Source organism: Nipponia nippon, unplaced genomic scaffold, assembly GCF_047370975.1.
Source record: "Nipponia nippon isolate SJK-2023a ecotype South Korea unplaced genomic scaffold, ASM4737097v1 scaffold_5, whole genome shotgun sequence".
NCBI classification, from domain to species: domain Eukaryota; kingdom Metazoa; phylum Chordata; class Aves; order Pelecaniformes; family Threskiornithidae; genus Nipponia; species Nipponia nippon.
In genome coordinates, this window is record NW_028262369.1 from 58,464,692 (window position 1) to 58,488,391 (window position 23,700).

Sequence of the window (23,700 nt, forward strand, 5' to 3'; positions counted from 1 at the left end):
GGGTGGGCATTGAAACATCCAAGGCAACCTGAGACCTTTTGAGTTCCTTCCTAAACGTGGGAGCATCATGCATGGAGCTCCTCTGGGTTACTCAAGACAGCAGCGCTGGCAGATGTGACAGAGGTGCTGTATCCTTCTGGAGCACTGGTGGGAGACTTGGCAGCTTAACTCATCAGTCCTAAAGTGGCAACATCTTTGAGCAATTGACTCCAGTCCAGGATGTCTGAAACATTTTTTCCATCCAGTGACCTTATCCTGGCCCCTGCCCGTGAAACACTTGGGGAGGACTGTGTCCTTCGCCTGCAGCATGGCATGGTAAAGAGCAGAGCACCAGCTTAAACTACAGCCAGATGGGTTCAGGTCAGAAATTAGAGAAAACTTTCTATATTAGGAAGGACAAACAAGTACAGGGATTAATTTTCTGGAGACAAGCTGGCTCAAGTCTTCCTACCTGGCCAAGCAATCTGCTTTCCCGAGGAAGGACAGGACAGGACAGGTTTGGAGCTCCTTGGAGAAAATGGAGATTGAGGGAAGTACTGAAGGAGCCCTTCAAGACTAACTGGGATGGCAGATGCTGACTGCAGGAGCAGCAGCTGCCTCATTTGTCCCTACCCAGTGGACAGGGCTTGCCTGCCAGGGGGTCCCCAGGGCAGAGGTAGTGGCTGTTGCACCAGGGATGCTCTGTCTTTCTGAAGGGGTCCGGACGCACCTGCTGATCCTGGCTGGTTGGAAAGAGCCTGTTCAGGCAAGAACTGCCAAAGGGGCATTTTGACAACCACCTCCTTGCAATCGCCAACAGGCATTGGCATTAGCTGGATTTATAGTGAAGCTTTATCTGTTGCCTGCAATTCTAATTTGTGGTTCATAGGCCATAAAACTCCCAAGTTTTCCAGGCAGGAGGAAAAAAAAAGTGACGATTGACTGTTACTGCTGCTTCTTTTTTTTCCACTAGAGCTGTTCCTTATGCAGTTGTGACCAAATAGTAACCAAATAGACTGTCTAATGGCCAGTGCTGTTTATTCCAAAACAGTATGGATTTCCCATTTGTAATTCAAAAACCATAGGGTGTAACTTTCCTTGCTTGGCATTAAGCACGGTCAAGCTTCTAGGATACAGAGATGGTCCTGAGGAAAACTGTTCCTGCCTGAAGAAGGATCCATGAGAAATAAGCTGCCTTTCACTTTTGGTGAATGATCTATTTTTTAAAAGCATGTCCAGCCTAAGCTGCAAAACAGCCATTTGTTTCCCAAAGTGAGTATTTACTAGACTCTGCATAGTTAAATTCTTTTTATTCCCACTTAAAAATTCATTTTTCTTGCCCCATGCATGGATGGGCTTCCATTTACACTTGAAATTGGTTTTTGAAATGAGCTTCATCAATTCCAAACAAAAAGGAAACCACAGAATTACAGAGAAATATTAGCCTGTATCATTTCATGTGAGACATAGGATAAAATCAAAGCAAATTCACTATCAAACTGAAATCTGGCTGTCCACATCGAGCGCTGCAGCTATTTAACCGCACATGCAGGCATGCATTTCTGCTTTCCACTACAGGGGTGTTACTGGACCACCCAGCCCACCACTGCCAAGGATGCTGCCTGTGGCAACGCATCGAACAACTGAGACTCACTGTGTTTCACCTGCTGAAATGCTGCAATTCAGGAGTTAAGGAGCAAAGTTCCTCTCCCTCCTGATCAAGGAGAAAATTTGGCAAGTATTTTAAAATTTGCAAAGTTGTTGTAAAGCTGCAGGAAGCAAAAGAAACGTGGGGGAAAACGCAACAGCTCAGAAAGACAGGGTTTGTAAGGTGTGGGGTTTTCCATATTCCCGTGACTTCTGAAAGCCTGAAAAATGTTGACATGTTTACATTGCAGAATAATGTCATTGTTGGGGAAAGCATCCAGGCTCTGGCATATTATTCAGTGCTAGTGTATTGTTCAGTGCAGGTAGGACTGGGATTGGGTCTTGCATTTCAAGAAAGCTGTGGAGCAATACCAAGGTGGAAACAAAGGCTCAGGAGAGAAGAGCCATCATCACACATGGCGGTACCTGCAAGCCAGGACCAGATCCCACCCCAGCTATGGGAAAGACCCCGCAGAAAGGACAACCTCAGTAGGTGTAAGATGACATAAGTGAGATTTAGGGAACCTTTCTCATGAGGAACACCAAGAATTGGAATAAAATGCATGAGAAGAGGGTGGATTTACTGGGGAGGAGGTTCAATGCACATCCCTGAGAATAGGTTAGATGGGGAATGCAGCAATTGCACAGGCGAGCGCTGGGGTGGGATGGACTGGCAGAAGCGCAGCATCCATTGCAGGCGTGGCTCAAGGGGCCACAAAGAGTTTTGGCAAGCGGACCCTCCTCGGGAGCCAAAGGGCAGAGCAGGGAAGCTTCCTTGAAGTCCAATTACCTCGGCGGGAATCTAGAAGATATTCCCATTGCCTGCGAAGCCGTGTGCCAAGTCTGGTGTTTGTTTGTGTCTGTGTTTATTTCTCAGAGAGTTTCTTTCTCTGCACCCCAGGGAACTGGCTGGATGCAAGCTCTGGCCTTCTCATGGAATAAGAATTAACTCCTGGATCTTGGCAGCACTGAGAGGAGACCGGCTCATGCTGAATTGCAGCCTGACGAAAGTCCCACAAGCCACAAGACACCCAAAACCAAAATGCTGCGTGCTTCCCATCTGTCCAGAGACCCAAAAAACCTGGGGCCATCTCTGTCCTATGGTGTTGTGTTGCACAGGGAGCTTTCAGCATTGCATGAGGACCTGCTGACCTCCTACTGCAGACATAATCATTCAGGCCACTGTGGACTTGAAGGGCCCATGATTAACAGCTCCGTGTCAAATTTGAAGGTGAATAGGGAAGCAAAAAACAAGAGCAAAAGGCGCAGTACTGTCTCAGACATCAAAATAAAACGGTGTTTGCCTGAGCCCAGTTTTCTGCTGTGCTTTTAAATTCCTGAACTAATTAAAATCTTCTGGTACAAATTGGTTTTGCTTCTCCAATGGACCATGCTGACTTGCACGAAGGCAGGCTCTGACCCATCCTTTCAGGGGCTACTTCTGTTTTAAGAGAGCGTGAGTAATAGCTGAAACATGTGGGGACTTCAACATTTGGGGTAGTTTGGTGAAAAATCCCTTCTCCCTATCCCCAGTGGGGATAAACCAACGTCAGTGCTTGGTGGTTGCAGGGAAATGAATCGCCGGTCTTGGACTTCCCGCATCCCGGCATCACACATTCCTGCTGGCAGTGAATCACACGGAGTAGACATGGCACTTGCCCACAGTGACCCAGCTTGGACTCAGGGAAGTCTGGACAGAGAGGGGGAAGGTGATGTGAAGGAAAAAAACAGAGTCAGTGAGAAAATGGGTCTGGAGGCTCCCAGGCTTGTGGGACCTGAGCACTGCACATGCCTGAGCCACATTAAGCCAGAGAGCTCATTGCTCTATCCCCTTTCTTGTTGTTGGCTACAGAGAAGGCAAATAGGCAGCTTCAGACACTTGAAAGATAGAATGCTGATGCACCGATGGACACCTAGAGTCATCTGGACAGAAACATCAAGAATATCTTCTTACGAGTCGCAGATGCTGCAGGGAGGAGTGGGGCTGTAGACCTGAAATGCCAGCTGCTCAGGGGCCAAACAGGCACCCAAGCAGCCAGGGCTGTTTAGCCAGCTCCATCTAGTAGCCTAAACCTCATTTTAAAGAGAGGTGGTCTCTGGAAGAACACAAGATCCATCTGATTTGTAATCTAATCTTCTAATGACAGTCATGGCATATAAACTGTTTTCCATGAAAACCTATCTGCAGAATGATATGCACACCAGATGCCTTGATTTAATTAGCCCATATAATATCCTTAGTTATGTTTAAACATCTGACCCATGCTAACAAGATTGGGTACTTCAAAGCCTGGTGAATCATTTTTCATACCAGAGAAAAGGAACATCAGAAGAGCCAAATTCACAGCGGACACCCATTGACGTCCCGTTTGCCAGCGCATTTACCATTTTCACTGACCTTGGAAATGAATGCATCACCAATTAAGTAATTTCTTCCAAACAGCAGGGTGGTGTTGTCCATATTCCCATTGGACCCTGAAGAAGATCCCACGTGAAAGTACATCCAGCCAAGGCTGCCCAGCGAATTCTGTGCTGTTTCGAAGTGGAATGATGCATACTCACCATGTTTCCCTGGCATTTTAAATGCTCTCTGCTGGGAAGCAAACACAAACTTGCAGCAGTTCACAACAACACAGAGCTCCTTTCCGTGTTACGGAAGTCTGAATGCACAAATAACCTTTAACTATCCTATTTTTTGTCTTTGGATAACATAGCATTATGGGATTCATACCTGCACCTCACTTCTTTTGGCCTCTCTTGATGCATGGACACATACGCAGAGTGAAGAGGAACAAGGTTCATGCACCAGCAGTGGGAACAGTAAAACTTCCTAGTGTTGTTTGCATTGGCACAATGCGTTTTGCTGACATCTTTGCATCATTCATAGTCTACGATGCATGAAATATTTAGGGTTATCACTAAACTGAAAGTTTATGGACTAAACCCAAAGTTCACTGAACACCCAGCAAGAACAACTCCCAGCAAGAGGGACCAGACGCTGTCTCAGGCTACCGAGTTAAAAATAATTCTCAACTTTCAGATTTCACAGATGGCCTTTAGGCTACAGTTCTGGTTTGAATGATGGGTGATTTGGACAGGACACTGTGGTATTGTGTCAGGAAGGCCACAGAGATGCTGCAGCAGGCAGGGAAAGAGCAGTTGGCACGTGTGAAGGCACAGATAGAAACAGAATTGTTTAGGTTGGAAAAGACCTTTAAGATTGTCGAGTCCAACTGTAAACTTAACACTGCCAAGTCCAAGATGACCCACCTCCAGACTGGTGGCAGTCACCAACTAAGGCAAAGAAGAATCTCTGCTTTGATGTTTTGGCTTTAAGAAAGTTTGCACTAATGGAGGCTGGTAATTACAGTAACTGATATTAGGAGCGGAGCTAGGGTAATTGGAAACTTCTGCTTTCCTAGGTAGTATTTATAGGAGGCTTTATTGGTTGCTTTGATGAAGGTAAGGACTCGAACGCCTTTAAACAACAGAAAGTCTTACAACGTATTTATTGTAGAGCAAAATTCATTTCCAGCTTGACAAGAAGTATCTGGAGGTACATGCCCAAGTGCTAGGGTGGTGTTGAGATGCGAGGAAGATCGCTGTTACACAGCCACAAAGGCTCAAAGACTGCAGTATCTCAAGACAGAGCCAGGCTTTTCTAGGCCCAACAGCTTCATCCTACCAAGCACTGCCCAGCAATGAAGTGCTGCTCAGAGATGCCACTGCGTGCCAGTGCATGACCAGGGCTTTGTCACTCACCTGTGCAAGATGGCACCACGCTGATATGCCCTGGACTGCTCTTCAGAGCATCTATCTGTGAATCTTGGTGGTGCCCACGCAACCCCTGAAAACATGCTCAGTGTCTACTACAGCACGCAATCTTTAACCTCATCCTAGGTCAATGGGGAACAAAGCAAAACAGTTCTCATTTAAAAAAATAATAACTTAAACAAATTAATTTGATGTGTTTCCCAATCAAGACCAAGCTGCAGCTACCAATAGTAATTTGAAAATAAAAATTAAAAAATTAAATTAAATTAAATAATGCATCTATTGCATCACAACACTTTCCATTACAGACAGTGTCATGGAATAACATTGATATGATCAAATATAAGAGAAAACTTTCAGGAGCTGCTTTCATACTGATAGGAAATATTCAGTTGCTGAAATTTTCCAAAATTAAGACTTGTTGGTAAAAACTGTGTTTTGTGGGAAATGAAACAAGGGATGAATCTATTATTACATTCCAACTGCAAACAAAAACAGGCTCAGAGAGGCCAGAAACACCCACAAAACAAGCCACCCCACTCCCTGTGCCTCCTTAATCTTCCATGCCTCCAACCGGTACCACAGCTCTCAATGCTGTAAGTGACACCACTACATGGAGCTAGCAGCACTTAGTGCTTTTAAAATGATTTCTTAATTTAACTTCCAATTTATGAAGGCATTTTACCATCCTTCAACTCCCATTTTCTCTGAGCAAATGAAGACCCTGCTTTGCAAAATGTTAAATAAATGGATGTCGCCAAATTATTAAAATTAAAGGCAAGTGCAGAGTTGGCCAAGCGAATCATGGCTGGAAACCAGCTTCCAAAATTCCCTTAGCAGCTTTCAGATGATTGTGGAAAGACGCCATGAGAGAAAATGCCGTGTCTGCAAGCATCACCTCACCCTAGTATGTTTGGAAAGCTTATAGAAAGCCTGTGCCATGGGGAGTGGACTGTGTACAGATCGTACATCATCCTGCTACCTTTTGGGGGACAGCTGAAGCCATTAATCAACAATAACAGTTGTCCTACTCCATCTTACCCATCTTGGCTTTATTTTTCTCTCTGACTTCCTAGTGACAGAAGCATCCTATGAAAACATTTGGAGATGCTTGTTCCTGGAGCTCACAGGTACGTACCACCTGCCACTGTTCCCTTCTTGCACGAAGCTTTTAGGCAAAGGTTTACTTGAGCCTTGCGGTAACTCATAGCCTTTGATAAACATACATTTGATCAGAAATGTGAATTTCCAGCATTTTACCTGTAGATTTTCACCATTGTGCAGCATGTTTGGCTGGCACTTTCTTGTTTTGGACTTTTTAGTACCTTTTTAGAATCAAGATTGTGGCACACGTGAAGTCCTGGCCAGGCACACTCAGGCTGGCTGATTTTCTGTTGGAAAGATTCGTCGTGCATTTTACAAACACCAGATGCTTGATGATGGGAAAATAAAGCATACTTTCCAGTAAACAAAAACAGATTTCATTTGTCTCTGAAGCATAAACAACAAAAAAAAGTGAAAAAAAGTGCAAAACAGAACAGTACAAATCAGACTCGTACATATGCGTCGGAGCAGGGAAAAAGTGCTGAGAGCAGCAGGAAATGCGTATACCTGGAGACGGGTTAATGAGCTCTGCAGTGCAACTATGGTCTTGAGGGGCTGCAGCCTCCTTCCCCCTGTGCAGGGCTGGCGTGGGCACGGGAGCCAGGCACCCCACGCGTGCTGCCCTGTCTCTCAGGCACACCACAGGTGAGCCACAGACATCTCAGTTTTCTTCCTGGTTGCAACTTGCAGGGGACCGAGAGCTCATCGGGAGGGAAGACAAGCCTGAAGGAGCTGATAGGGAGCAAAAAAAAAAAAAAAAAGTTAAACAAATAGAGGTTTCCCCAGCAGCAGCTGGGGGAGTGGAAGTAATGCATGCTAGAGGAAATGCTTTGAGACTGCCTGAGATTTACTGCTGTCTTGGTTGGTCCTCATAGCCCAGAGCAACTATTTGAGCATCACACCGTGCAAGGCAAAATCTCTTCTCTTCCTTGCTGCTGCAGGAAAGGGAACTCTGCATTAGATCTTAAGATTAATGAGTGTGAGTAATAAGGAAAATGTTGCAATGCCATTATATAAACCAAGGACAGACTCACCCATGAGCTCTTCTTCCCTGCCATACATGAAATTCAGTGAGAGGTGACCAGAAACCCCAGTCTGTCTAGTCCAGAGAGATAACCAAGCGGGGACAGGTTAATAGCATAGAAAATTGCATCTGGAGTCTAGCAGCCCTTCAAACAATTCCACGTTTATTGTCCCGAGGTTTGCAGCTCAGACACACAGATCTCTCCCAGTTGACAATAAATCTCCTGTTCTTTCTAAGCTGCAGCACAGAGATGCGATCACTGACCCACCACCCGGAAAGGTCATGGGTGCCAAGTTGGGGTGGCTACTGCACAAGCCTGGGGGGAGATGCACTGGGAGGCAGGAGGGAGCCACTTCTGAGCTAGAGGAATATCGAGGCTGGAGATATTAGAATTTCAGATTAGGGCTTGTTTTGCTTTGTTTTTAATCACCACCACCATAATTCCAAACCATTTGATCATTTTCTTCCAATTTAGGGGAAGCTCTTTTTGCCTTTAGAGGAAATGCTGGCACCAGCTCGGACAAACATCTCCCAGGCAAAAATAGCAGGAATCCTAAAAAAGGGACTGTGACCTTGAATGGAGATAGCTATGGGGACCAAATCCTCAGGTATCCGAAATGCTCCTCCTGCCACCTGAGCAGGACAAGAACACAAATTGCCCGGGTGTTGCAAATGGAGCCTGCACATCTGCTAACCCCTAGGAAGAACTGAGCAACCATCAGAAATGCTTGCAGCTTAAGCTTGTAGAGAGTTTTCCAATGAAAATGCTGGAAAAAGCTAAGTTATAAGAATCAAAATATTCTGAGGAATATACCAACTTCAGAGTACTGTAATGCCAGGACAAACCCAGGAGCTACATTTCCAGAGCTGGGTACAAAGTAAGAAGGAGCAGAAATGAGAGGTCTGAAGAGCCTTCTTCAGCCTGTTTTGAAGGACCAGGTGGAAAGCCAAGGGCTTTGGGCTGCTCTAACCAGCAGCGGGTGACAGCAGCCACCTTGCACTGGCACAAGCTGCCCTGGCACCCCGAGGAAAGTGCAGGCCAGCACTGCTGAGAGGACATGTGAGCTTGTGAAAGAGGATTGGGGGGGGGGGGGGGGGGGCGGAGAGGCTCCAGAGACGGGGCTCCTCTGCACATTCACATCATTTACATTTTGATTTGGCTGCCATATCCCTCCTGAAAATTGTCCAGGGGTGGCAAGGCAGGAGTTGGCAATGGTGCACGAAACCACTGCCCAGCCCCTGCCTGCTTGCCTGTAACCCCCTTACAGGCAGCACGGTTCTCCGGCCCCCTCCAGTGGCTACAAAACATGCAGAGGAGTCAGCTACAGCCTCCAAGCCGAGGCCAGCAGGATTCAGGCTTTTGCAAATCCAGTCCCTGCTCTTTGCTGCACAGAGCAGTACTCCCCCTTCCCATGGGGAGGTAAATAATTAGGCAGACAGCCATGCTTTTGCAGTGGAACATCTTTATTCAGCTACACATGGATCCAGGCCCACCACAGATACCTCCTATCTGCTCTCAGGTTTGATATTGCTGCTGTGCATGATCATTTTACGCCAGGCAAAATCAACAGACCACTGATTACCTATAATTGAAGCTGAACTCTGTCACCCCTTCTCTGTCCTGGGAAGGTTCTTACACTGCTTTCTTTGCTAGAACAGGAAGGGCTAAAGAGGCGCTGTACCTCAAAGGCTGGGTTTGGCATAAAAAAGTGCTTTACTTGACTTTGGGGGTGGGGAAAAAAAAAACACTTCAACCCAACAGATGCTGTTCCTCTGCCTTTTGCGAAACTCCCAAAAAGTAGGAAATTATATTTGGGTACCAGCATTTTGTGCTCTGGAAATCCCCTACAGCAACAAAGAGAAGAAGAAAGCCCACATGAAAAAGACTGCTTTGGATCGGCTTTGCATATTCCAGATCTGTTTTGGTTCTTTAACCATTTTCCACATCTTGTTATCCTATCCCACTCAAGCTCACAGCAAGTCCACACAATGCACACTTTATATATTATGCACAAATATAATAGGCATTCTTCATTATAGGGGATGTACACTGCAGAAATGTTTAATCTCCCACCCATGACTTCACAATACGCATTTGTTATTCATGTTATCTGAGCATGTCCCATGAACAACATGGAAAAGAATAGCTTTACAAAAGAGAATGCTTTGCTACATAGGAGGAAATGGTGAAGTCCAAGTTAAGGCAAAAATAAATGCAGTTTATGTAGTGTGAAGATATATAATATGCACGTATTACTCAGATTTCATACTGGAAGACTGCTGTTTCTTGGGCTAAAAAGGACAGGGACAGCCAGAGGATATAGGTCTTGGCCCTACAGGACAGGACACCAAGGTCTATGAATATCATGAATCTATTTTGAGATTCATTATTCTCTCTCTACAACTAAGATTCCAGATCTTCTAAGTCTGCATATTAAACCATTTTACTTAGGCAAAGCTGGCTTTATGTAGCCTCAACAACCAATGTCCATAGGGACTTACTCTGACAGTAGTCTTTGCACTTACGGCTTAATATTATGTGAGTTGTCCCCTGAGTTGGACTCCCTTCAGGCCCTCAAGCCAAAAGACAGACCATCCAGGTTTACCACTGAGAACTTTGCAGGAGGCACAGTCCCTCAGTTAAGATGGGAGTTGGATGGGTAGTCCAGGCAAAATGTCTCCTGCACTTCAAAGCTTTGATTCTGCAAATGTCCAAGTGATTGGTGAACTTCAAGCTTGTTTGCTATTGGGTTGGGAGAACCATTCTTTGACCTGTGGATCAGGGGCTGCAGATATCCATGGTCAAGGGAATCCTTTGGACTCCACATCAGTTGGATTTGAAGACTCATGTCCTTCAAGTCCTTCAAGCTTGAGGTCAAAAGAACTACCCATACATACAAAGTTCAGCACACTGTTGGAGCACCATGATCATCATATCTCAAATTATAAATAAAGAATGGTAAACTAACAGAGGTCAAAGTCCCCACCCCCAGCATGGCTTGAGCTTACCAGTGGGACCTACAAAGGAACCATATCAGTACCAGGTGTTGACTCTGTGCATAGGAAGAGGGTGCTCTGCTCAATTTCACCCACATGGGAGTTACGGTTCTGGGAGGGAGCACAGTTGCTAGACTGGTCAGGATGCCACTGGCTGGCTATCCATAAGCATGTTGTTGGACAGTGTCAGTCAAGGGCACAACAGTCAACAAATCAAATACTGAAGGCAGCTATAATGAAAATTGTAACAGATCATCTGCAGAGGCTTAGCTTTAACTAGATACTCAAGTTACATCAGGCACTGTGTTAATCATGCCCATAACAACTAAATTCTCCAAATTTCCTTGGGCCACCCTCCCATCATCCACACCATGGCATTTCACTGTAGCTCATTCCAAGTGGAGTCAGCTCTCCCCAGAGGAGCATATGCCTTCCACATCCACCCTACTACCTTCTCCCAAAAGGCACTAATCTGTGACCTATTTGCAAAACTGTCTGAACAAACAAAGATCAAGGGGGAAAAAGTCAACCCAAAGAAGTGGTTGCCATGGCATTTTCTCAAGACAGCCTCCCTCATTTTCTGCCGCTACACTGGAGCTAGAGCATACGTTCAGCCCATGCTCCTGCAAAACATTACGGTTCCACCAGCAAGGTGACAAGAGGCTTTACAACCTGTTTGCATCTTTCAGACATGTTAACACTTCTATAAAGCAAGCACACAACTCTCAGGCAACATGCTCATGGGCTGCCCTGGCCTCCAGCATGGTGAAAACCTAAACCATCTGCAAGCCTGAAAAGGAAACAGTGCAAAAGTGCTGCCTTCTCACCTTGAAAGCATGCCTACAGCTACATATCCTTGTTATTATATCTCACCTGATGAGGGTTCTGAAAGTATCCTTTGCTTTCGTATCTGAGCACTGACTGTAACCATCACACCTTAGCCTGTTCCCAGCAGTGCAAATTTTGCCACCTTATCCTAAAATCAGTGAGCAGAGCAATGTAAGGGGCCAGCTGGACCTTCCAGGCCTGGCCATGGAACTGAAATAACAGGAAACAATCAGGGACTGCGTTTTTCCTGCCCTTCCTCCTTCTCTAAAAGCATCTTGGAAAGGCACATGTTCTTCTGCAGGTAATAAAACATACAAGAAAGTCCATCGTTGCTTATTGAACTCCACCCTAAATACATCCCTTAGTGGGAGGACCAGAAACTGAACTGTGATTTTGCATTCATTTATGCCTCTGGAAAAAAGAACATTTTATAACTAGTGTCGAGACCTATGGGGCAAGTCCATAGGACAAGTCTATGGGGCAGCCTTGAAGATCTGCTCCTATAGAGGCAGGATAACCAGGGCTGTCAGTCAAAGGCGTTTGAAACTGAAATGCAAGGTAGCTTAAACAACCCCTCTTCCCTGTTACTGCAGTGGGTCACGAAGAACAGCGACCAGAGCTAGATCCCATTCCAAGGAGGGGCTGTCTTACTGTCCTTGCCATCCCATGCTCAACAACAGGTCCCTAGGCACTAATACCATACAATAAGTAAATCCCCAACATCTTTAGGATCACATCTGGAAAAACACCCTTGCCAACTGCATGAGCATGGGAAGAACATCTGGCAAAGAAAAATTGTCCAAAAAATCAACTTATAACACAGGGACTAGAAAGAACTTGAATCAGTAAAGTAAAAGCAAGTACTAATTATCACCTGAGTTTTTACCCAAGATCCTGAGGGACCATCATCTCTGTCCTTCTAAAGTTGCTATTTTGACAATGTTTCCTATACAATGACTACGCCGCTACCTTTAAGGAGCTGGCTGACCCTGAGATCCTAATGAAAGGCTGTCAACTCACTGCAGAATGACACTCTTCTGTGAGCTTGTGACATGAAGGTAAACAGCAATGTAGAGGCACTGGAAATCAAAGGAGCCCAGGCTGCTGGATGCAACACTGCATTTAGAAGCACATAACCTCCTAACTCTCCAAGAAAAGACAAAAAGTCCCTTCTTCTCCCTTTTCCACAACGCTGGTAGAAGCAATATGCAAACAAAAAGACCTGTTAAGAGGATGTGGGAGGGTTTTCTCTGGTCATACTGCCACCATGGGATATGAAGTAAAAGGTAGGCAGGAAACTTCTATTTCTATGCGCTGTGCATTGTCAGCTACTTTACTGGGCCTTCAATAACATCATAATCACTGCAATATGGCAAGCAGGCAGCCTAGAGACCATTTTGGTGTCTTTTTCTTCATAATCGCACAGATATATTCACAGGCATTGCATCAACTACTATCCAGCACAGCAACACAACAGTTTAATTTAGCAAGCCCTCCACTGTTGCTCCTGGCCACTCCCAAATATTCAAACCCATTTTACAGTGAACAGATTAATTTAGCCATTGCTTTTCCAAAAAGTACCCTTGAAATCTTTCAGCTTCATGAGCTGGCTTCATCTGCGTGTCACAGTCCTTGTCCCACCACCACTGCAGTGGTGACTGAACCATAGGGATCATGTCCCCGCAACAGGCTGTGTAGCTATCAGTTTCCAGAGGTGAAACTACGGTTTCCTCTTCTCTCCACGTTTTCTCATTTGTGCTATGGCAGTGCTCACGAGACTTGACCCAGTCCCAGGCAGTCAGGAGGAGGACTGGCCAGCCCCTGTCTTGTCCATTACAGCACTGGAGGGAGAGCCAAGCTGCCACAGCAGATCTGGTGCTCTGTAGAAACGACTCAGACAGGATAGGATTACATATTCTGCTACTCTCCCATCTGCGCGATGGGGCCTCTACACGAAGAAAGCCAAGTCAGCAGCTACCTTGCAGCACGTAGAGACACGGATACAATTCTCCAAGTAACACACGGCACTGAACAGGAAACTTGGTGCATTTCACACCAGAAGAGGACAGAAGAAAATACACCCACTTTTACAGCAGCAATCACACACTCCATAGGGAAGAGAAAGGCCAGGTACTGATGGCAGAAAGAGAACAGTGCTGTTGTAAAACCCTTACAAGGAGAGGAGAGACTCCCTTGTACACTATAGGAAGAGGAAAGGCTTAAGTCCGGACACTTTCCCCACGCAGAAGTGCCGCTGAGACCCAAGCTGTGTGTAACACAGAGCAATAACAGAGGTAGAGTCATAACAAACAGACATATGCTAACAGCTATAGGATATATTGTATTTGCTCATGTAACAGCCACACACGCTTATTGGCCTCATCACCCAACCAGTTGCAACCAAGAGATCACCAGTTAGATAACTGGTAGCTTAAGAATAGACACAGAAAATCACTGCACCCTAAATTTGGAGGGGAAAATCACAGGGGCAGGGAATTATGTGCACTCCATGAGCAATATAGTGTTTCACTGTGGGGGAAGGGGTAGGATTGGCACCTGGCCTTATCAGCGCACTCATTTACCAAATCGAACTGTTCCGGAAAGCAGCCAGTTGCCCTTTAACTGTGTTCGTGAAGTAAAAATTGTTTAATGGGGTCTGGGATTGGAAGGATATGGATCAGATCCAGACGAGATTTGCCAAGTATTCTTCGTACAGCTATGCGGCAGAGAGACAAGAGGCTCCGGGTGCGGCCTGCAATAATGAAAGCAGAGAAAAACTACTGAGGGACAGAGAGAGGAAGGGAGTGGGATAACAGCATGTAAATTGTGCTGAGCTCTGGCTGACAGCTAAGGAGCCATTTACCCCTTCCAAACACCAAGGCCACGTCCTGCACAGCAACATGAAGGCAGCGCAGGAGAGCTGAGCATGCACAAATCCTCCCTGTGAAAAGGCCAAACCTTTTGGCCAAAGACTTGGAGCAATGACAGCTGCCACATGGGCAGTTTGGAAGGGCAAGCTGGAAACTGCATGGGGTTGTGACCATGGAGGCAGTCCCTGCATGAGAGGGTTCAAGAGATCACTGCCAAATCCACACCAGGGGAGGCTGTGAGAGGCTTTATACTAGTCAGATAATTTTAAAATTATGTGGACATTATTTTTGCTTTAAACTACCCCCTAGGAAACAACAGCATTGATTTCTTTTGAGGGCTTCTTTTGAGTTCATGGAGAGCTCTTCCAGCACAGGGACAAGAGGATGGTGGTGTCAATGTTGATTCAGGAACTGGACCGCCACGGCACCACTCCATTATCCTGCATGCTCTACCTGAGGAGTCCCATTTGCCTCCTAAACCCAGGCTTAATGGAAACCACCTGCTCCAGTTTATGTGCACCTCTTCTCAGCAAAAGTCCAGGCAAGTTTATAAACCAGGCATGTGCAAAGCTGAATAACTTCGGGGTGGGCGCTGGGGGTTGTATCCCACATCCTGAATCCCTTTCAAATTTCTGTGGAGTTCAAGAGGGAAACCCCACTTCCGACCCTGGTGCAAAGCCCTGGCCTCCGCCAGCTGAGCCTGGTGGTTTTATGAGGTGCTGCCCTTGCTGGAATAAGGGTGCGCACTGTATTGATGTTGCTTTCTTTATAAAAAGAAAGAAGTAGCATGTAAATTTAGGCATGTTCAGGTCTGAGGCTCTGGTTTACTTCTTTTGTAACTCATCTGCTTCCCAGAGGATGTTAAATTCAAAAAGCCAACTTTTTCCCACCTTTTTCCACGACCATCTGAGCTCCCTTCTGCCACTTGCTACCATCATTTGTGACTTTACTTCCCAAGTAGCCTGTCCAGATAGAACTACCTCTTGGGTCCCTCCCTGGGTCCCCCTGCAGAGCACAGGGTCACTCAAGAACAGTGAGGGCACACCTGCATGGCCTTGGAGAACTGGGTCTCACTGGATATGCCATAACCTGCCTGTGGTTTGCAGGCCCAAAGCCCAGCTCTGACAGGACCCCACTGCCTCAGGCTGCTGAGGACATGATTAGGCAATGGAAAAGAGCTGGGAGAAAGATAAAAAAGGTAAAGTTACAGACGGAGGCTGGGCAGCTGAGATAGGCATCATTGGTAGCTGAAGGACTCAAGAGGGAAAACATCACGTGAACGTAAAAAATGCAACAGGAAAAAAAACAGGGAGTCTAGCTGGAGGCTTATGGGGAAGCCATTGGGTTGAGTCATCAGTGTTGACAGAGCAGAAGTCAGGCAGCAGCTCGGCAACACTGAGGATCCGTGCCAGGGAGCTGCAGAGGCCAGCCACACCGTCCTCTCCTGTCTGATGCCTGCCTGGCCAGCAACAGCTCTTTGGGAGCCATATCAGGGGTGGTGAAGTCATTAACACTTAGCTTAACAGCTTGTTAAATCCCAGTTATCTTTTTTGTGTGTTAGAATTGTTTTACACTTCTAAGTACACAATCTTTTTGCACTTGAAAAACAGACCCAAAAGAGGATGGTAACATCCACCCTATCAAATAAACTCTCCAAAGAGCTCTCCTGAATCCAGAGATAGATAAAACCAGTGCCACTTCAGTAAGTCAAAGCCACTTACCCCTTGCTTCTTTGAACACCTGCAGAGCCTCAGGGTTGACTTTGACCCTTCCCGTGGATTCAACTCCCACAGCCTCCACTTTCACCAGGTTCAGATTGGCTCCAAAGTCAATCAAGAGGTGGACGAATGCCGCTTCACAGCCATGCCGCAGGACAGCGTCCATCACACACACCGGTGAGCCCCGGGAGAAGCCTTGGATGTTGATGGGCCCACAGCAGTTAAAATCCGGGTTGGCTCCTGCCTGGAGCAGCAGCCGGAAGCATTGGAGGTTGTGGTAGGCAGCGCTGATGTACAGCGGGCAGACCACCAGCGTGGTGAGGGGCCGCAGGGAAAGGCTGGGGACCCGGGAAGTGAGGTGGTGATTCACATCCACGTCTGCACCATACCTGGGTGGGGGAGAGAGAAAAGCAGAGGTTTGGAAACAAGGGCAACAGCACCACGAGTGCACCCCAGGGTGACAAAATGGCAGGGGATGAGGCTGAAGGATACCCAGAGGGTGAGCACTCTGCCTGGTTTTGTACTTCTGGGGCCCGCCACCCAAGAATTGCCCATACCTACCCTCAGAAGGGTCTGGCAGGGCTTCTGAGCAGGAATGCCATATCCAGCACAGTCTGATCTTCAAGAAGCAAAGCTGTTTCTCTGCCTGCAACAGCCCAGGCTCAGGACAGAGCCGCTGAGGAACACCTTTCCTTGCCCTCCTGACGGATGTGCCAAGCACGGCCTTGGCACAAGGGACGGCTCAGCCCTGAGCCAGCAACACGTAATGCTGGATGCTAATGAGCCGGCTGGGGCGCAGGGATGTTTCCAAATGACTCAGTTGAAGAGACGCAGTGAAATAACTTCCCCACCAGGATAAAACAGGCCAAAAAGCAATACAGGCAATCGATCTGACTGTCACAGACAGCAGGGAAATGGTAACAGAAATCTGTGCTCAACAGCGAAACGTGTATGACAAAATCCTGCTCCCGAAGGAGCCGGGGTGGTTGAAATCCCATCAGAAATCCCATCAGGGAGTCAAAAAGAGGCCTTTTCCCTAGTATTCAGCTCAGCTGAAGGGATGTACCCGCCACCTCTCAGCACGTAGGAAACTGGAAAAACACAAAATAATTGCGTCAGACCCTTCGCTCTCCCCATCCATCCTGCACAGCTCCATTCACAGGTTATATATTATCCTAGATACCACACAGGAGATTACAGTTCACTAGCCATCACTCCAGGCACTGAAGGGGAGACCTCAACGAGCTGCAGCAGCAAACCCCTCAAGTCTTTTGCAATTAGCTCCTGCCTCACTCTACCCCACAGAGAAACCTGTACCTCAAATCTTCGCCGCATGGTGCCATGGTGTCCTAACTGCTCCATAAGCCCTGTGGCCAGAGCAAAGCAGGCCCACGTTTGCTGTGGCGTAGAGAAGGCATGTGAGCAGGCTAAAAAGCCCTGCTCAGTGGACATCAGCATCGCCATCAAACAGAAGCAGCGCCCACAACATACTTCTTTTTGGGAAGTACAGATGGCACTAAATTGTTAACAAGCAGAAAACAAGGCTTATTGGCTTTGGTTCTTTTCATTTTTTTTGGAGTAAGTGAAGAATGTGGCCAAATAAATAGGAGCAAAAAGGCCAACTGTTGCTTTCTGGAAAAGCATGGAATTTGAAAAATGGCAATGCTGCAGAAAGAAGAGACAGCAGAAATAAGCACTTATTTCCCCCAGGCTGGGTCATACCCAAGCAGTGGGGACACTAACTCCATCTACTTCACATGCAGCTTGGACAGGAACAAGGAGGAAGACAACGCAATCCCCTAAGGAGTGGCTCATTTTCATTGCAGCGTTGCAGATCAACAAAAGCCTTGTCCCTTCTCCCCAGAGAGGGATAAAAGGTTCCTTTACCCTCCAGTCCCCCTCCCAAAATTGCAGACTGAACATTCAAAGAACTAGATTTTTCTGTCTTCCTAGATAGCATTATATTCATTTCTGCAGTTAATAAAACAAATAAGGAAACCACCTGGGGACAAATTCTGCCTCAAGGCAAGCACAGCTCTCGCTGAACCCAGTAGGGGCTGGTCCTTATCCAGCAAATACTTAACAAAATGCTTCGATTCTGAGGATGGGAATAGTCTCATTTAAATGAAGCACACACAGAACAAGGGCCAAGGAAACTTGTCTAAGAGCTGCAAATGGCATGCAGTGTATTGTTACCCCAATGCACAAGATCTCCCAAGCATGAACACCTTGGCTGAGATCTCAGGAGACCTGTGGGGTGGAGAACTGCAAAAAAAGGACAGAGCTAGGCAGTAACAACGCTGTCGAGTGCAAGCTGGTCCTTGCACCAGCCACAGGACAGAACTTTGCTTCCCAGGCCAGGCAGCTGGCCCAGGGATCACTGCACACTAAGGGGACATTCCCACCTTTTGGGGACTTACACAGCACTTTGCTGAATCTGCATCACTTCACCTATGTTGGAGCACAGAGGGCTAAATAAGAAAAGGTGTCTGTTCTCCACAGGCAATCACACATATTCGCTGTAGATAAACCTCTTAAAATCAGACTACACAAGCATTTGAATAGTCATCTGTGCTGCTGTAGGACCTCCGTAGGGCTGTTGTATGGCCACTGCCTCCTATGGCTATGGTCCTGACCAGACAGCAGGTACCCCTTCATTTCAGTCCTTTTTTTTCGTTAATGTCATCAAAATTCTCAGTGGAAACCCCCAATTCAAAGCAAAATACAAAATTCTGCTTTTATCACAGTTAGGCATGTGCCTGAAGCATCGTGATGATTTGTCAGATCTCTTTTTCACTGTTTTTAGTGTGGCAAAAGGATCCTCTTGTCCTTAATATGCTGGGTCAGCCCTCAGTTACACTGCAAGGATAACGCAACAGTCCGATCCCATCACAGCATGATCACATCACAAGCTGTTAGGAAAGTAACCTATACCCTGGCAATACAACCATAAATATTTCCGCCAGCCGTCTTATAAAATGGATCGCTATTCCATAGCTATGTGTGTATTTACTATTAATGGATACAATTTCACCTATTGCTCCTTGGTTAGCTGGTTCAGCAGTTGTGGTACGATTCAGGAATCCTGATTGTGCTACCATATGATTTAAAAAAAAAAAAAAAAAGAACCAGGTGATATTTAGACACCTGCAGCAAGCCTGAACTGGATTGGGCTTTCTTTTCAGGACACTGAGGCTTTCTCAAGCTGAATATGCTGAAATATTTCCTTGTATTTCAGTAAATGTGTCTTCCTCATCGCATTCCCCCTGCCAAATTCTTTAAATCAACATTTTAAAAATCTCTGAGTGAGCTTCGTAACATAAGACTGCACTTTAAAGTATGCAACTCTGAACAGATCTGTGAAATCCGTACTCCGAGATATATGAAATTTTGGGCAATCTGACAATTTGGTATTAGCTTAGCAGCCTTGGGAGAGACATTGTCCAATAAAAAGATATTGGACAAACTCCAGTTAATTTTTAATCCTGAAAGTTTTCCAAAATCTTGCTTTTAATATTGCTGGCAAGGTATTCCAAGGAGTAGACACATAAATCAATGCATCAGCTCTCCATGTGCTGCTGAAATACCATTTGCTACATTTCACCCTGCCTTAGTGGATATATCAGGGGAGATTCTCAGGAATGCAGCATGTGAGCTGAACCCTGTACCAACAAGCACATGGCGATGGGGACATCCTTCTCTTAGCTTGCTGAGAAAGGAGCAAGGGGGGGGGGGGGACCGCCTCCCCTTCTTTCTACTTGCCAGCTTCCTTAAAGCTGCACTTTTATGAAAATTAACTTCCCCACAGGCAAAAAGGAAAGGAGAAAATCCCCAAGTATTTTGAAATTTTTCTATTCAAATCCTTTTCGCTGTTATTTTCTAGCATTTGTGGTCATTGAAGGGATTCCTTGGAGAGTGTTTCTGTGTGAATCCAAATAAACTTTCTTCTCTTTTGCTATTTCTTTCTACAACCTACATTTTCCCTTTATGATCCCTTATTATTTGGTGTCAATGGCCCATATAGTTGCTCAGCATGGTCCCTTATACAAAAGCTTCCAATTTAGAAGAAAGGAAGTATCATGGCATGCCACAGAGGAAGAAACTCAAGTTTGCACAGCATACTGCTAGACTTTGAGCCCACTCACTGCTGGTGCTGCAGAAGAAATTTCCTGAGGGATAGGAGGTCACCGGCCACCCGCCACCCAGCTAAGGTTACTGTTCATCACCTCATAGTGATGGCCGTCACTCCCTGCCCCAGAGATGCCACCCCTTTGATGGAGCTGTGCATCAGGTATCCGGCAAGGGGAGACCGAATCAGATGCCACGGAGGGCGTCCTAGTGACGGGCAAACGACAGGCAGCCAAGAACAGACAGTGCCAGCGAAAAGCATCTCTCCTTCCAATGACAGCAAATGGTCAGAGCAGCAGAGCTACACAAAGGAGAGACGTGTTTCCGAACAATTTGTGGTTCGCTGCGGGGTCCACCTCACGCATAAATTTAGTCAGTGGCATGGAGCTGCCAGTCAGGATGGAGGTGGGAGGGGAAGATAGTTTGCAAGACTTGGCTCTGACTGAATAGTGGATGGTGGGCTCAGAAACACAGACTCCTCTCTGGGGCTTTGTCTTAGTCACATAGCAGGGCACAGACCTGTTGCCATGGCCAAGCGATGGGGAAGACAAGGATGTCCCTTTGGGCACCTCTCCACCCTTCCTCCTGTCCATCTCTAGGCCAGCTTCACCAGGCCTGTGGAGGCACTGGGCATGTGAGGAGGGAACGGATGCTCCGAGCCCCATGGGGGAAAGATCCCAAGGGAAGAAGAGAGGGAGGTAGAGCCACCCATCTCCCCGCCAGGACCATCTCCAGCCTGGACCTGAGATCTCACCTGATCAGCTCCCGGAGGATGTCTGCCCGGCCCACGCGTGCTGCATGGTAGACAGGGGTGCTGCGGTGGTGCCGGCTGCCATTGGGGTCAGCCCCAGCTTCCAGGAGGATCTTGGCACACTCGAGGTGCCCATTGACCACAGCCACGTAGAGGGCGGTCTGCCCCTTCACGTCCACCAAGTCAATCTCGGCCCCTTTGCGGAGGAGGAAGTCGACGCAGGGGCCGTGGCCGGCGGTGGCAGCGATGCGCAGCGGCGTGCAGGGCAGCCAGCCACAGCACCACACCGACTTCTCGTTGATCCGGCTGCCATCAGAGGGGAGAAGCGTTGGGTCAGAGAAGCCCTCCTGCCACCTTGTGCCACCCCACCTGCCCCAGCCCCAGAGGAGGATGCTGGAAGAGCAGCATCTCTTGAAGTTTTACTGCACTTTATAGCAGCCCTGAAAAGCTTCTGCCAATAACCTGACTAGGCTCTGCATGTACGTAGCCAGAGACTATGGCGTGTACCAGAGTAACGCCTGGAAGATGGACTTTATTGCAGCTCTGCTGTGTCAGGAGCTGCACATATGCACAGTGAGGGACAAACCCTGCCTCAAAACTCAGTCAAAATTACCAATACAAAATAAAATACTCCCTTTTTACAGGGAGATGTCCCAAATCAGAAGCGACCAAGCTGGGGACCACAACCATTTAATTCAAGCTGCTCCAAAAGGGGCAGAAGGTGTCAAAGCAGCAGGGAAACAGCAAAAGAACACAGGAGGAGGGGAGCAATGTACAGAAATGCAGGCGTACATCCGTATCACACTGCTGGCAACATCCACACTCAGCCATGCACCATGGGATGACATAAACACAAATCCAGGGAAACTCAGCCCTGCCAGCAAGGAGCAAACTTGGGAGTGCAGCCGTCCTGCACAGAACAGCATAAGTAGGCCATTAGCGTCCTTGCTGGAAGGCTGTACTGGCATAAGAGCCTTTTCCAATTTATAGAAGAGATGGCTCTGGCTGGTGGCTGCTTAGGTCCCCTCTGAAATCTCCTGTATTAGTTGTCACGCTCATCCAGATCTCATGTTAGCCCTACAAATCTCAAAAACATCCAGACCTCACTCCGAAATTCTCTGCAAATCACTGCGGGTACCATTTTAGCAAGAACATGCAGAGAGGGATTTCTTTAAGGCCAACGTAATCTGGCAAAAGTGCTCTTTAACCAGTGCAGCAGCAGATTTGCTCTTCTAGCTCACTCCATGCAGGTCCACATAACTGGTACAGGACAAAGCAGTTTTTATACAGTGCATTTACAGAGTTTGCTAGGAGAGCAATGCCACAATTTTTTTTCAACCATGTTTTAGGAAGAAGAGTAGTATAAACCCGACATCAAGCCCCCAGCTGTCAAGTCTTATGATAAAAGTGCTCCCTTTAACCTTGGAGGTTTGGGGATATCCATCCCATACCCACCCCCGAATTCAAAGAAGTCACTTCTCTGTTGACTTCACCACCTGTGTGATGGTGCTATGGGTCCAGCCCTCCTGCTCGCGCCAAACTTTTGCGTTTTCCTGCAGGGAAGGATGCCTGGCCCTGCTGCCACAGGGTTCCCCCACAGCATGGGACAAAAATAAGGCAAAAATCTCAGACCAAGGGACCTGAGGGTCCCAGCTGCCCAGATGGCAGAAAGAGGGGCTGGCTCATTCTCATTTTTGCTGAAAGGACACTTTTTTTGAGGCTGGGAGACATTTTGCACTCTAAGCAGTTTTCTCCATGATGCAGGAAAATTAATTAACTATCCCCACGGTCACAGACTTAGCACTGGGCAGATTTTGTAACGTAGGGTGTTTCAGGTTTATATTCGATTGTAATCCCTTTTGGATGTTTTTGCCATTATACGTAGGCTCCTGTTTTCATGGTATTACATTTCCACCCTGATCTGAAAAGAGCTCGTGCGCGGCTGCCGCACGCTTGCAAACTGGTGTGAGATTTGCCTCCTGGGAGACCACGGGGGATGATTCCAGGGGCGAGCAGAGCATCCTCCCAACCCGACACCTCTCCTGTAAAAAATGGAGCGGGATGGGGTCTCCCAAAGGAGCAGGCTGTGGGGAGGCGGGTGTGGGGTGAGCAGCCCCAGGGAGTCATTAGCCAAAATCGATTAAGCGGGACCTTGCACCCTTCGTGAGGGTCTCCAACGGCAGCATGAGGGTGCGGGCAGGGCGGGGTGCGAGAAGCCCCCCTCACCTTTGGAAGCTCTCCTCCTGCAGCAAGCTCTTCAGGGTGGGCAGGTCCCCCACGTAGGCCGCGTCGTGCAGCCGGGTGTCCTCGCAGTGCTCGATGGGGTGGTCGCAAAACTGCTCCCGCAGCCACTCCTTCAGGTTACGACCTGCGCTGGAGAGAGCCGGGGGGAGCCGGGCTGAGCCCTGGCCAGAGGCGGCCCGGGCCGGGGGAGCTGTCCCGTCCCCTCCCCTCCCCTCCCGGCACACGGCGGGCCCGAAAGGAGCCCCTGGGACGGCGGCGGGCCCGCAGCGGGCAGCGCCGCTCCCCCCGCGCCGCGCTCGCCTCACGTTACCTGCCTGCCCGCCTGAGGCGGCGGGCGGGTCCCCGCCGCCGGGGGGGCCGCCCTCCGCCATCTGCCCCTCGGCCCGCCGGGCCGGCTAGACCTCCCGCACCGCCGGCGGCGTCCCCCGGCCGCCGCCGCCGCCGCCCTCCCTCGCCGGGCCGGCCTGATTGGTGCCTGCCGGCCCGGCGGCTTCCTGCCTCCGCGTTAAGGTGGTTTTCCCCGGCGGGAGGAGGGCGGTTCGCCTCTGCTCCGGCAGGCAGGAGCGGCGCCGCAGCCATTCCTCCTTCAGACCCGCCCCGCGGCGGCACCTCAGCGGGAGGGAGGCCGGGACAGCC

The 23,700-nt window shown here is 47.9% G+C and overlaps 1 protein-coding gene across 3 annotated transcripts; it reads right to left on the reverse strand.

The window, feature by feature from the left end:
* Positions 1–5,116: 5,116 nt before the first annotated feature.
* ASB1 (ankyrin repeat and SOCS box containing 1) lies at positions 5,117–23,643 on the reverse strand. 3 transcript variants are annotated; one of them, XM_087733697.1, is made up of 6 exons: positions 23,375–23,643; positions 23,047–23,193; positions 20,824–21,126; positions 15,945–16,330; positions 13,936–14,105; positions 5,117–7,236 (listed from the first exon to the last, which is right to left on the reverse strand). In XM_087733697.1, exons 1-5 carry the CDS (start codon positions 23,641–23,643, stop codon positions 13,972–13,974), a joined length of 1,239 nt encoding a protein of 412 aa, XP_087589823.1. In that variant the 3' UTR covers positions 5,117–7,236; positions 13,936–13,971. The 3 variants fall into 3 exon arrangements, with proteins under 3 accessions (XP_087589823.1, XP_087589824.1, XP_087589825.1); XM_087733698.1 differs by having other exon boundaries at positions 23,047–23,188; positions 23,375–23,511; XM_087733699.1 differs by lacking the exon at positions 13,936–14,105 and having other exon boundaries at positions 23,047–23,188; positions 23,375–23,511.
* Between the last annotated feature and the right edge of the window lie 57 nt (positions 23,644–23,700).

Bases quoted from the DNA above. Each gene is read 5' to 3' on its own strand.
- ASB1 (XM_087733697.1), bottom strand. From the start codon at position 23,643: ATGGCTGCGGCGCCGCTCCTGCCTGCCGGAGCAGAGGCGAACCGCCCT. The intron at 16,331-20,823 runs GTGAGATCTCAG...TCCCCCACCCAG, and splicing joins ATCCTCCGGGAGCTGATCAG to GTATGGTGCAGACGTGGATG. The intron at 14,106-15,944 runs GTAAGTGGCTTT...TCATTATTGCAG, and splicing joins GGTGTTCAAAGAAGCAAGGG to GCCGCACCCGGAGCCTCTTG.